General features: G+C 29.9%; 1 protein-coding gene across 1 annotated transcript in view; it reads left to right on the top strand.

Moving 5' to 3' along the window:
* Window positions 1-15,775, top strand: part of LOC117112094 (ribosome production factor 1-like) — a 33,626-nt gene that overhangs the window by 6,549 nt on the left and 11,302 nt on the right. The window contains exons 5-8 of the mRNA XM_033255144.1: window positions 556-709; window positions 2,110-2,192; window positions 3,071-3,249; window positions 4,555-4,681. Of these exons, the coding sequence (XP_033111035.1) occupies window positions 556-709; window positions 2,110-2,192; window positions 3,071-3,249; window positions 4,555-4,681 (543 nt within the window). The remainder of the gene's footprint in view (window positions 1-555; window positions 710-2,109; window positions 2,193-3,070; window positions 3,250-4,554; window positions 4,682-15,775) is intronic.

Here is a 15,775-nt window from a genome sequence, read left to right as displayed (position 1 = left end):
ATTTTTTAAACCAAAAATACTGCACATTTACCTTTCTCTTTTAGATTTGTAAAATACTTTTTTCATTAGAATCATATATGAAACATTCTAATTAACATCCTCAAATAAACGCCCCTTAATTTCACTGTAAATGTGGAACTGCAACGCATGATTACTGTCGAAATGTGTTGTTGCATGATCATAAAGAAAAGTTATTGATTCCAACCAGGTTAGAAAAAATGTAATTCCACTGTGGTAGAACATTAATAAGATGTGTTGAAAATGTTAGATTTGTTTACAGTGGTGGGCATTTATTTGAGGGAAGCATTTATTCAAAGTGGGGAATTCATTTTGAATAATGAAGGTAGCTTTATTATAATGCAAGTAAAACAAATTGATGGTTGAAAATGAGCTCCTAGCATGATTTGAACCCAAAACACTCAGTTCATAGTTTTGTTATTAAATTACACCAGCTATGTGGTCAGTGTATAACTTACCTAAACAATCATTGGATCAGGAGCTACTATGCGTCTCTATTTTACTGAATTTAAATGTTTATTTTCTATTTTTTTCCAGAGAACTATGAAGCTTTGTATGCAGTTGAAAGAATGTATACCAAACACAGATGTGTACTACAGGCGAGGTCTAGCCCTTAAGAAGATTATCCCGCAGTGCAAAGCAAGAGACTACACCGATATCATCATATTGAATGAAGATAAAGGAATCCCAAGTATCCTTTTCTAACATTACAATATAGAGAAAAATAAAATAATAAAAAAAAAATTATTAATATTTGAATATGTAATTGAAACTTTTTACAGTAGTTAAGTGTTATATGAAATGTTTTGTGTGCAAAAATAATAATTTATAGGATTTTGTATTTGTATAGTTTCTGATTTTGTAATTAATCATCTCAATTCAATTTATTATGCTATGATGATTGAATAAATAAACCAGAATATAATATAGCACCCATATCAGCTATATAATATAATTTTTAAAAGCTATTTATATCATCAAAGTGGAATTTCTCTAGCTTTCTTTTGAAGGTCAAAGATAGTGTGTCATCCTGTTCATTTAGGGCTGCATGCACTGAGACACCAACACTGGAGGAATGAGCAATGGATAAACGAAATATAATGAATAAATTAATAAAATAATATAAATAGATACAATAAACATAAAGTTTAATAATTAAGATAATAGAAAGGTAAGAATAAAATGAAAGTGTTCACCAAGATGTTTGGTATCATAATATGCAATGTTAATACCTTGAAAACAAGAGTACTGAAAGATTGGTCCATGCTTGTATAACATCAAGGCTGGATTCGTGTAACTCCATCTTATACGGATTACCAAAATCTGGTATTGCAAAATTACAAGTGATACAGAATACTGCTGCATGCATTACTGCAAGAACAACATCTTATGCACATATTACACCAGTCCTCAAATACATTCATTGGCTGTACATCAGAGAATTATCTTCAAGATACTACTACTACTGACTACACAAAGGCCATGTGAACTGATTACACTTTGCTCCCCTCCAAGGCAATTAAGATCTTCCACTCAAAATAAACTCACAGTTCCTAAATGTAACACTGTTAATTATGGCAACCGATCATTCACGTTTTCATCTACGTATTTATTGAATGACCTTCCTAAGCACATAAAAAATTCAATTTCAGTTGAAATTTTCAAGAACTCCCTTAAAAATCTGATTTAGCTGTTTAGCCACTCAGCAATATTGCGCTCACATCTTATTTATTAAATTGTAGGATAGGCTAGCTAGATATCATTTTTACTAGAGCTCCAGTGAATACTGTTCCAGCGAGCCCCTAACTTCAGGGCTTCACAGTGCTGGAGAACAGAGCAGTGGAAATGATTCTTCTGCCATTTATGCCATTTTTCGTTATTAGTTTTCTTTGCAGCATTAGTAAAGCGCATAAAGGCTTTCTTGTGTTATGCGCTATATAAGGCTTTATTATTATTATTATTATTATCATTATTATCATTATGTTGCAGTGTTATATTTAAACATGGAAACATACTCTACAATTCTGTATCAGTATCTAATATTTAAGATTGGCACAGTTGAACTTCTTGTTGACCTTAACGCAGCTTTAGCTGGCCTTCTGCTGTGTCATTTACCAAATGGACCCACTGCACACTTCAAGCTAACGAGTTTGAAACTTAGGAAAGAAATAAAGGTAATAATTTTATCTGATATCTATCGAGTTTTTTATTTATTTATTTATTTATTCAACTTTCTTTATACTGGATGGCAAGCTCAATGCAAATGCACTGGTTTTCGTTGTGGTCCAGTTATAACATAAAAAATACAAAAGTGATAAAATGAAAAGGAAAATATAAGGAAATTTTAACAAAAAGGACTTAATTACAAAAACTATATATTTAACTATATAATTATTATAGACAGATGAAGAAAATGGTAAAAGCCTTTGTGATTCAATATTTTTAACTTTATAATATATTCATTTTCTGTTTAGGATCGAATCAATATGGTTTTTGATTATTGAATCATAATGGCTTGTATTGTTGTCATTGTTTTTTATTATTAATAATTTGTAGTTATTAATATTATGGTCATTATTATCATATATGTTTAATAAATAATTAGTATGTATTTTTGTTACATTCTGTAGATCCAAACCTTTGATCTGCTACTACTAACTAACATTTTTGAAATTGTTTGGTAATGAATATTACAGTAGAGTTTTCTTTTGCTATTTATATTTTTAACAAAAAAATAATACCTTGTTTTATTTTTGTTGAAGAAACAAGAAAATTATATTTTAAAATATACAATCAGCTTTATTATATATTTTTTCAATCATAATCGTTGTTTTACATACTGTAACTTCAACTTGTTTAATATCAAATTACAATAATTGATTGAATAAGTATTATCATATTCAATCACAATATTACTGTTAAAATGTAGAATACAGTGATCATGCGTGTGTTGTTGATGTTTGTTTATCTTATTCTTTTGCTTCAAGTTTATTTTTCTGTTTTTAATTTATTCTGTATTACATCTACCATCGGCCAACTTCATATTTCGCAGAATTTTAGTACACCGACAGACCATAAGCCTGAGTTAGTACTGAACAATTTCAACACAAGGCTCGGCCACACTGTAGGCAGACTGATAGCATCGCTTTTCCCTCACGATCCGGAATTTGTTGGACGGCGTGCAGTCACATTTCACAACCAGCGTGATTTTATTTTCTTCAGACACCATAGGTATGTGTAGCTAGTAGTCTCATATTTAAGTTTCATTGGTTCAAATCTTGGCAACTCACAAAAGAAAAAAAAAAAAAAAAAGAAAAGCAAAATAAACAGAAAAAGACAGACCATGATTCTGAATGATTTGACCTTGATTTTTTGATGTGATATGAATTTTTACTCGGATAAAAAATGTATTCCCTAAACCTTGCCTGTTGCATTCACTGTTAATTGTTTTTATTATTTTTATCATTATTCAGTATAAAAATCAGGCTACACATTTTTTTGATACAATAATTTATATACTCAAGTTTATAATTTGTATGTTACTGCAAAATAATCAAGCTAATTTTTAACCCATTGAACCCTGTAGTCCGGAAAAAACGGCCGCGCGCTTACGCTGCAATAACCCTAAAGGCCGGCATACCGGCTTTGCCTGACCAGTATGAGTAATATGACGTAATTTTGTGACATCATCATTCCCAAGTCGTTATGACAGCCTCTCGTACGTGTGGATTTTTTTTTGAAAAAACAAATTTATATTGAATAATTTGACAATATGCCAACGGTGCTTTACAATTGATACTTTATGACTCCCAAGAAAATATTGATGATGACGATTATCCAGGAAGTGATTTGGAAAGTGAAAGTGATTTAAACAGTATAGTTTCTAGCCCTAGGCTAAGCCGATCACAATAGTGGTGCTAGTGCCAGTGGCAGTGATGATAGTTGTGCGTCAGGGTCATGGATGGCTATGGTAATGGTACAAGGCCTAGGAGGTGGTGGTGACGATTGTAATAAAAAAAGCATATTTTGTCCAAATAACTCAGGGTAAGGGTGCCGCAAAATGTAAATAATTCAGGGTTCAAAGGGTTAAATTATTTTTATGATTTTTGCCATTTTTAGGGGACATCTTTAATAACATTCTTTTCATGGTTCTCTTTAATACACTCTTTAACTTTCATAATTCTTTCAGTTTTTGTTGTCATTTACAGTATTTGAATAATTTTAAAATAATATTTAATCATTATTATCTTTTATTGTTGAAACCCACACGGTTGGAAAATTTAACGGTTATTATATACGGCTGTCTACGCGGGAGGATTTCCCTAGGCTGCCTGCCCTGGTATGGTAATGTAATGAAAGTTTATTAGAGACAATACATTAATTGTATTTTTAACAAGCAATATACATGTAAAGAGTCAATAAAAAATTGTTATGTACAGCATTTGCCAACTGTTTTTTTTTAAATCTTTGTACAAAATCAATAAAATAAAATCTTTTGTATTTTTATGTCTTAATGATTTGATCACTCTATTTCAGATATATCTTCAAAGATGGCAAGAGAGTTGGACTGCAGCAACTGGGGCCAAAGTTCACTCTCAAGTTACGGTCCTTACAGAAGGGAACTTTTGATTCTAAGTTCGGTGAATACGAATGGATACATAAGGTACACCATTGTTTTTTACATTTACAAATATATAAATACTACTGTAATAGTTATGGTTTTTTTTTGCTATCTATTGAATACAATAGAAATTCATTCCAATCATAGCTCAAAAGATCGGATGAGGTTCTTGGAGTCAGTGGCCAACCATGATTAGTTTAAGTAGTAGGATTAGCATGTCTTTCGGGTTAGATTAAGTATTACTTTCTTGGTCTGTTTAATCTTTTCATGTTTATGTTTAGCCATAGAGGTCTCCATAGTATTCACCCTATAAGTTGACCATTATCTTTATTATTAAAAGCTGTAATATAATTGGGGCATGCTGTCCCTAAAAATGTTTGTGCTCCAGGTGTGAACCCAAATTGGTGGACAGAAACTTTAAACTCAATAGGGATTGAGTTAACACTTTATATTTATATGCTGTATATTTTATGCTGGATGTTTTTATTAATTCTTGCGATGTAATTATATAAATGTAATTTCCTTTTGGACAATAAAATTATCTTGATCTTGAATATAGTTATGTTGGGCAGGGCCACGAAGCCTTGAAGTTTTCCACCCAGTCTAGCTGATTTCGTGGGCCTCCACCGACACTTATTAAACCACGTTTCCATCCTTAATATCCACTCTTATTATTTAGAGTTTACCAATGTTAACACTCAGCCACCCTTAAATTGTCTATGCGCAACCAATCAGAACTCTGGAACAGAACCGACGCCTTTGATTCGCGCGAATAAATTCACCTAGTGGAAAACAGGCTATATACCATCTCAATTTATATGAAATATCAGGATTCAAATTTTAGAGTTTGGAAATAACAGAACTGATCAGGCCTTTGTTGAGAGATGAGATGATCTAATAATTAAAAAAAAAATCAGTATAGAGAAGTGTGACAATAGTTGATTGAGACTTGGCTGGAAATCTATATATAATCATAAATAATGTACGATGTACTTTCTTGAAGTTCTGGGTTTACTGAATTTTTACTATGAATTAGTAAACTTTTTTTTTCCTAGCTATTTTTCACCTAAAGTGGATGATGAGTTATTGATTAATGCTACTCAACTTGCTGCCTTTCAGTTCCGTCTAATTTCACTGTAATCACATTTTCTTAGAAGAATAAATTTTTCATGGAAGCCTTCTTAATTCATATAAAGTTGTAATTTACCAAAGTCATTATCTACCCACTTTTTTCAGTTTGGTAGTCTGATAACAATTTGGCTCAATATAATGTGCACTATATAAGTGAATTCTGTTATTGGTGGTAGCAGATGAAGTCAGCCTAATTATAATTAAGCTATTCAACTCAAATTCAAGTTTCTCTTTTTAGGGAACATTTTCATATCTTCGTACAATGTATAAATTAAAAAAATTATACATTGTACTAAGTATTGAATTCATGATTCTGCATATTAAAAGAATTTATAATTATTTACAATGTACAGTAATGTAAACTCCAAAACTTACATGTTGATTGATTACAATTTTAATTTAAAATATTAAGCAATGAATTATTTATGGAGAAAGTGATAGATTAATTACTTTTTACTGCTATACAGTAAGATCTGTATGAAATAGGACATTGTACTGAAAATAATTAAATATTGTATTAAGTAGGGCCTACCAAGGCATTCAATAACAGGACACACATCTCGGGACATAAAGTGTATAACTTTGGCAACAACATTCTGTTTGTCGTGCACTCCTACACGCTTGAATGAATTTAACAGTCAACTTGATCATCACAAAAACCGTAGCAACCAAACCATAATTAACCATTAGCATGTAACAAATTACCCAATCCCGTGTTAATTACTATGATAATAGAGCATCTTGTGGTGATTACAAAGGCCTAATGATATTTTTCAATAACATTAGACTGAAATTATATTCATTAATATTACATTAATTTTACTGATGTTGTGGTGTAGTGTGATTCATGAGATTCACTTCACATGTTCGGTTTGTTCACCTTAGTCCAGCATTGTCAAAATGACAGTTTAAATTTATATAAGAACATTAATTTTTATAAAAATCGTAAATTATAAATTGCTATATAACTTTTCAACTTGTTGATCCATTTTTGCGAATCAACTGGTAATTTATAGGAACACTTAACTAGCTCCTGGTCACATGTTCGGTTTGTTCACCTTAGTCCAACATTGTCAAAATGACAGTTTAAATTTATATAAGAACATTAATTTTTATAAAAATCGTAAATTTTAAATTGCTATATAACTTTTCAACTTGTTGATCCATTTTCACGAATCAACTTGTAATTTATAGGAACAATTAACTAGCTCCTCGTCAAAAGAAATCAGGTGTTAAACAGACATTGCAAAGTACCACAAATTAATAATAATTAATTAATAGTTAATTAATTATTAATTAATTAATAGTTTAGTAAATAACTGACACTATAAAATGTATGCTGTGCTTCTGACTAATATTAATGGCTGTACTCGCAAATAGCATCAGATTGCCACAGTAAATATTAAAGGACTGTACGCACAAGATGCGAGCCATGTTGTTGAATTGCCTTGGGCCTACTGTATATTAGAAAATGGTGACCATGTAGTAAGTTTAACCAAGCAAGTGCCTTCAAAGAATAATCAGGCTGATTTTCCTGTGCTAAAACATCCAATGCGAGTAGTGTTACTCCGTTTGAAGTCTTCGTAATTAGTGTGCGTGATAGAAAATTTTATGTGAATTTTCTGCGCACAATATCATGCGCTTTATTGTTGACCGTACATGAAAAACCATATTTGCATGATGAATGTATTTTGTCAAGGTCTTGGTACAACCTACAGTACTGTGTACAGTAGAACCCCTCATTTGGGACACCCCTGGGTGGTCACTTTTAGTGTAGTGTTATAATATCTTTTAACAATACGGTCACACTCTCTCCCCCCCCCCCAACATGGCGTTGAGCATTGGCAATATTCCAAAACAATGTGTGCTAATATGATGGCGGTCGGACTGACATACTTACAGAATCAAGCAATTTCTGAATGGAATTTATAACCTAGATCTATGGAAGATCACGGTAGAAAGCAGAGTTGTTATTTCTCGGGAAAAAGACAAATGGTGTGTAGGACTTGATTGGCCAGATCTGAGATTTGAAAGCAAGAATTTAAGAACACCAACCACAACAGCTCAATTTTTACATTATGGTGTTAATGGTGGCAGTATAGAATTAAGATTATCATAACATTTTAATGTTATCTCAGATTTAGCGGATTTTCAAGGTCAAAATTTATTGGTCATTAGAGAAACTTGGTTTAAGACTACAAAACACAATCAGTGGATCCTTGTTTTTGTGCATTCTCATCCAACAAGCGACTCCTATTTGCAGGAATATCTTTTTTGACACCTTATCAATCTGAGTCGCATGTACTCGGGACAATACGTGTGATGCCAATATTGAAAGATAATCCCTGCTGCATGATCACATTTCCGTGCTTTACTGATAAATCTCAGGAGTGTTTGATTTCATGCCTTTGTGATGTCTGTTTGTACATATCCAAGAATATTACAGGACACATGCTAATTTTACTGTACGTAGTTGCGCTTTCACACAGACACAATGTAGCCAGGACGCTTGCTAATTTTTTTCCTATCATGAAACTCGGGTGGGCACCCCTACCCCTTTACTTTTGCAAAGTAAAGGGGTGGGGGGGCTTCTTTTCAAAATGAATGCTATAAATTTTGGCAATTACTACTATAAAACAATAAATAAGGCCACTGTAACATCAGTTTGTATCATGGAGTGTATTCTAGTATTAAGTGGCATTAAATCACCTACTGCACTATGTAAACCCAAGCATTTTTTAAATTTTATTTTGTTTCTTTGAAATTCATTTACAGTGTATGTACTGTACTATTTTTTTTCGAGATGGGGTTCTTTTTGAGGCTACTTTTGCAAACTAAAGTGGTGGGGTGGGTGGGGGAGGGTGGCTTCAATTTGAGATGGGCTTATCCCAGGATTAAGCCCATTGGGCTTTTATTCAAGGTTTTATATGGTATGGTGCTTGCAGGATTTGAACCCAAGATTCTGGAATTCTTTTAAGCTCTGTCCACACTATCAAATTTGATGTGACAAAGAAATGTGATACTCTGTGCCCATATTTGGGGGTAATACAGTATGACATCATCATGTCCAAATATGGGCACATAAAATGTGATAGTGCAAACAGCTATATTGTAAACCATTTATGATTTTCTGTAGAGAGAAACAACAATAATGTATCTCATATTTTCATTGATTCTGCTCAGACATTGTCCATATTTTCTTTTCATAATACTTTACCTAAACTTGAGTTTAGATGTATTTATAAGATTTCCACAGAGATATGCAATACAATAGAACCAAACAGAATTGCAAGCTTCCCAGATTCGTTTGCCAACTGTGAGTTGCAATCGAGGACATACAGTGTATACAATCCATACAGTCCTACACTGAGCCTTACAAGTAGCCATCGTAGATTATGTTTAGAAACAAGCATGTATGTGTGTGTATGTACTGTGGACTATCTTGTAATAAATAAAAAAAAAAAATCTGAAAGGCTGTGACACTGGCCTAAAGGGGTGGGGGGAGGTTGATTGTGCAATACAGGAGGGGAGGGAGAGTTTTGTGCGATACGGGGGGGGGGGGTTTCACTCACGGAATTTTTAAATTAGTCATTTTAGTTACGTCTAATGGGAGAGTCCATAGCTATCATATTATAGAGAACTTACACCATTAACGATACAAAATTAATAAAGGTTCCCGAAAAGGAGTTCCATTGTTGTCACTAATAAGCTCAGAAATGATTGTGTCATCCTCATATGGAAGCAGAAAAATATTTGGTTTGTTATATCAGCAGTCACTTGTATATTACGCATCCACAGCGTTGACACAATAGCCGTAGGCGCTGGGGGGTGGTGGGTCGAGCTACGCTGTCATAAATTAGACTCACTGCATTATGCTATTAAATAGTAAAATCAGAAATTCTGTAATCCAAAACATAAGATAGATGAACATAAGGAAATATGGATTTTTTGAATGACAATAGAAGGCTGCATGTAATTTAATGCAGACAATGTAAATGTTATTGATTTAAACTATAGAAACCCTGATTGCTATATTGTAAATAATGTAAGACACACGATCCTTTTCAATGCAGATTCTTTTTCTTTTCAAGATGCACGCCAAAAATATAATGCCCAAAACATAATTTTCTAAAAAAGCTTTTGTGTAAATTATATCATGTATAATTCAATATTTAATCATTTCACTGCCTGTTTTGGTTATATTTCATTTTGATCTATTTATGTCATTTTTGAAAACTGTATAATTTATTAATATTAAAATTAAGATATATGATATATGAAAAGGAGATAAAAGAATGCCTCATGTTGGGGGTGAAAAATAATGCATGAATTTTATTGGGGTTCTGTATTAATAGTGCCTGCTCTTTTCAACAAGTTGTACTGTTGAAGCCTCTTATTGTAGGATTTAGTGTTAATCTCTAAGTATCATAATATCAAAAGTTTTTTTGGTTTGTTTGTTATGATATAAAATCAATAGGCCTAAAATAAAATTTAACATTTTAAACTACAATATTGCTGTTATTGCTATTAAAGCTGTTGATAAAGTATTTATCAATTAAAGCTAAAATTGCCCCATAATAAAAATATATTTTTTTATTATGTAGGCCTATGTCTTGGAAATGCATTTCAATTATTTAATGATAATCATAATTATGCGAGACTTTAAATAATTAATAGCAGTTTATTCTGTGTGCATACAATATGCTATTCATGAAATTAGCCAAGATGATATCGGAAGAAACAATGATTTTAAAACCGGCTTTACCTTGATGCGGTTGCCTGGCAACATGCTACAGTGAGATTGATTGATGTAATTTTATGTTATTTTGCACCTGCTATTTCTGCGCTCCAACTTCATACAGCCGCATCAATGTCATGATCTTGAATATATTTTCCTTAAAAGATGTGGCTTGATATCATCGTCATCATCCACCATTTTTATGTTTACCCATTCTTGCGTCTTTCCAACTGGCGATAATCACACATATAATAAAAGTAATTATTTAGCGCATATTGCACATTGCCCCTTTGCGCTTTACACAGAAATTATATAGGGCAACCGAGAAAATAAAAAAAAATAATAATAATATAATAATATATAATAATAGTATGTAATATTAATACTATTATTATTATAAATAATAATAATTATATATAATAATAATAATAATAATGTAATATATAATATAATGATAATACTGTAATAGTAATATAATAATAATGATAATAATAGTATGTAATAATACTAATAGTAATAATTATAATAATAAAAATAATAATTATAATAATATAAATAATAACAATAATAAAAAAAATAAATAATAAACAATAATAAAAAAAAAAAAAAATTACAGAGAAATTATATAGGGCAACCGAGAAAATAAAATTAATAATAATAATAATAATAATAAAAATAATATAATAATAATACTATTAATCATAATAATAATAGTATATAATGATAATAATAATGTAATATATAATATAATGATAATAATAATAATAATAATGTAATAATAATGATAATAATATAAATAATAACAATAGTAAAAAACGTGGAATATAAAAAAATTGCCCCTTTGCGCTTTACACAGAAATCCTATAGGGCAACCGAGAAAATAAAATAAATAATAATAATATAATAATATATAATAATAGTATGTAATATTAATACTATTATTATTATAAATAATAATAATTATATATAATAATAATAATAATAATAATAATAATAATGTAATATATAATATAATGATAATACTGTAATAGTAATATAATAATAATTATAATAATAGTATGTAATAATACTAATAGTAATAATTATAATAATAAAAATAATAAAAAAAAAAAAAAAAAAATTTACAGAGAAATTATATAGGGCAACCGAGAAAATAAAATTAATAATAATAATAATAATAATACAAATAATATAATAATAACACTATTAATCATAATAATAATAATAATAGTATATAATGATAATAATAATGTAATATATAATATAATGATAATAATAATAATAATAATAATAATGTAATAATAATGATAATAATATAAATAATAACAATAGTAAAAAACGTGGAATATAAAAAAATAATAAAAATAATAGAATAAAAAAAAAATAAAAAAAAAAAAATAATAATAATAATAAATATGCATAAAAAACTGACAGATGGAGGAGCATATCTGCTCTTATCTGCTCTTTATTCAATTATTAGTTTTTGTTGCTGCTAGACCATAAACACCCTACTGTACCCTCAGCAGCGACAGCCTACAATAGAGATTCTGTAGAAACCACTCAATAATAAAAACTTGAATAATTAACACATTTATTTATGGGTCCTTTATTTAATGAAATGTAGTTTTTATTGTGTGTAACATAATGAAAGTCCATATTTAGACAGAATTGCGTGTTATGATATTAGTATCACCAGCTATAAATTAAGTATTCATGTAAATAATTATATTGAATTGTTCCTTTGGAGATTGGATTTCTATTTTGAATACTATACTACATCAAAGGTAAACCGATGTATGTTTCAGATAATTAATTTCAAAATTTACAACTTTCAAACAAACTCGACTACTGAATATTATTTATATTTAGTCTTTTCCAGGAGCAAGTCCCTGTGGAGGCTAGCATTGTTTCATTAAAATACTTCAGTGTTTTTATTGGTGGTAGTAATTTCCTTGTTAGCACATTACACCTACAGTTATTTTGTGGTCCACGACTATGTGTGCGGCCTGCCTAACATTTTTGGCTAGAAAAACATCTTGTATTTATGGCTCAACATCGATCATCTGTAAAACGTGTTTTATGATATTAACTCAGAGTTTTGGTGTGGCCCTCATTATTATATCCAAAATTCATTTTAGCCCACTCCTTTGTTAATATAGTACTTGTTTTAAATATGTTTATAAAAATACAATGTTAACCTATTTTTAAGGTATCACTATTTTATTTTAAAGCATAGGTTGTAAAGATTGATATTTTGAATTTTGGAATTTTAATATTTTATTTTACATGTTTTCATCATAATTTTATGTAAGTATTTCTTTGTGGAGAACTGTATTTTCTTTATAACATTTTAAGGTCATCCTGCCTCATTGATTTACTTCTTTTTTTTTCTTGTTTTGATGTACTTTAAATGAAAAATTGAAATAAATTATACGATATGATGTACCATACAAACAGAAACATTAGGCCCTACTAACAGATAAATAAACCATGGATATACCAAAGAAAACAAATAAAAAAAAAAAGTACATTTAAAATATTTGAGGATGATGATTTTATTTATTTATTTTATTTGAACCATATTTAATGAGGGTGAACCATCCAGCAGAAGGTAATCATGATTACGGACCCTCAACGTATAACAATGAACACAAATCTACAAATTTAAATCAAAATATATATATAAAACATTAATACAAACATTACTGCATAAAATTATAAACTAAAAATATAGTATGCAAATTATTGCAAAAGTCAATAGTAGAATTAAGTTCAAAAAGAAATAATAAAAATAAGAATCTTCTCATTAAGAATGTTAATTTAGCGTCAAACAATATAGGCCTAAAGTCATAAAATAGTAAGAATAGAAAAGAAAAACAAAATGATGATGATTATGATGATGATAATGCTGATTGTGATCAACTGTAGTCAAATTATGTCCCAATAAATGATTTTTTTGGTTGTTTTATTCAAGATTTTTGTCTTTTCGTACACAATAGTTTGATTGTTGAAAAATTAAAAGAAGATAAAGAAAAAGAAAATGATGACGATGATGATAATGCTGATTGGGATACTGTTGTCAAATTTATGTACCAATAAATGTTTTTCTTTGGTCATTTTATTTTAAGATTTTTGGCTTATCGTACATAATAGTTTGATTGTAATTAACTGTTTGACATGATTAATTAACTGCTCATCACCACTAATTGACCTCTTGACAATTGACCTCTTCACATTTCCTTGACAGGTTTACAAGAATATCTGTCAATTATGCAATACAGTGTCTACGTACAAGATAATTGGCATTAGATACCGTAATGTTCAAAAACACTCAATCTTTTTGCATTGGTTGCCTTGCTCTGCGGAACCTCGTTAATTATAGTGGTGGCTAGCATTTTGTAACCGCACTGAAAAAGCAATAGAAGAGCCATGTAAAGTAATAAAGTATACAAGTACGGCCTACTTATTGTACTCAAAAGTGATGTTAGAGGGAACATTTATTTATGTTATAACTGCCCCAGCCCCCACCCTTTATATAATGGAATATTGCTTCTTTACGGTAATTATGATTGTTGATAGTGGTAAAGGTGGATTTGCAGTGAGGGGGAATTGGCAGCAGTAAAGATACTTTCCTCAACATCAAATTCATTCTATTTATAGATCTCAATGCTTTCGATCAATAATCGGAACTTTGACCTTTCATTTCTTCATACATTGAATACAATGCTAACACATAATGTCACTTTGTTTTACATGTCACTTTAATATGCCTTCTTTTTTACTCAAGTCAATCTTAATTACCCATCCATTTATAAGTATTGTTGCTGTAAACGATACACAGTCATGTATCTTTTGCAGTGACTTTAGACGGTCTTAGTGTTTTCAATCAATAATCACCCCATTGACCTTTTATGTATCTTCTCATTTATCTGTGTTAACTGACTGTATTTTCGTTACTTTATTTGTCAAGACCTTAATGTCATCCACTACATTAGTGTATATCAATGTTACCTATTTTTAGCAATAATTCATTGTGTACACTGCGATAATCCAGCATAATATGTTTGTTATTCCTTTCAATTTTCTTCATTATTTGTATTATTTTTGTTTTTATAATCATTAGCTAAAATACTTGACATTTACATTAAAAACAGTATAATAACAAAAAGAAAAGACAAACTCATAATATGTATATTAATCATTCTGATTTTATTTTATGTAATTTCGATTTTTATTTAAAATTATGTAAAAAGTAAATACATTTTCAAGCCTATGGCTCTACTGATGATTTTGAATAAAGATTATATTTTATTTTTGCCACAAAAAAGTGACATTTCAGAAAAAAAAAAAAAAAAAAGTTTTTCTTTATTTATATTAAGTCTGCCTCTGCCTCTGCCTTGAAATCTGCCTTGAAAAATAAGATATGTATATTTCTTCATAATGATATAGCATTTAATTATCTTAATATTACTACACTGTTTACATTTACTAATAAAATTTAATTTTTATTTTCTCCTTCATCTTATTGTTTTTGGCAAAACTACTTGCTAAATACTGTAAGAAAATAAAAGTTTATTTTAATTTTTTTCCCATCCTCTAACAATCTAATAACAAAATTAAGTTTGCAAAACAAGGTATAAAAAAATTCTCGCCGAAAGTTCTTATCTTTTACAGGTAGGGGATGTGTTAAATACCATGCGTTTAATAACTCACACGAGAGTTAAATGGGTTCAGGGCAAGGTTCGTTTCTATGCAATTGTTATGTATTGTAGGCAGATGCAATTTAAGTACTGTGCTGTGATTACTGTACATGAGATCCTCAGAAACTTGTCCCAATTTCCACTCTCCAATTTGAGTGAGGACGGGATTAGAATATTATTTTTAAAATTTTAGTGGTAAAATCATGGCAAAAGGATAACTACAGTAATTAGTCCTGATATTGATAGCAGTTGTGCCAATATTTATGATAATTTGATGGTACAGGAACAGGTTTAGGAATAATCTTAGAGCGTGTTTCTACTGATAAACACAAAATAATCATTTTTTTAAACTGCTTTTTTAATGAGTTGCATTGCAACTGCATTTTTGCATTTACGAAAATCGGTTTCTGTGACGGAAATTACGTCACCATTTTGCGTATACAAGTTTTCCAAACTGTATAGTCTCTTCCTCACCGACAAGGCAATATAATTCACATGAATTCCTGTCATGATGATTAGTACGATTATACAGTGTGCGGCCAAAATGCAAATGTTTTCGGCTCTGCT

The sequence above is a fragment of the Anneissia japonica genome, unplaced genomic scaffold (genome assembly GCF_011630105.1).
Source record: "Anneissia japonica isolate Jap-2015-1 unplaced genomic scaffold, ASM1163010v1 scaffold3934_len446420_cov169, whole genome shotgun sequence".
In the NCBI taxonomy this organism is placed as follows: domain Eukaryota; kingdom Metazoa; phylum Echinodermata; class Crinoidea; order Comatulida; family Comatulidae; genus Anneissia; species Anneissia japonica.
Note: the sequence above shows the minus strand (reverse complement) of the source record. Positions and strands in the feature narration are given on the sequence as shown.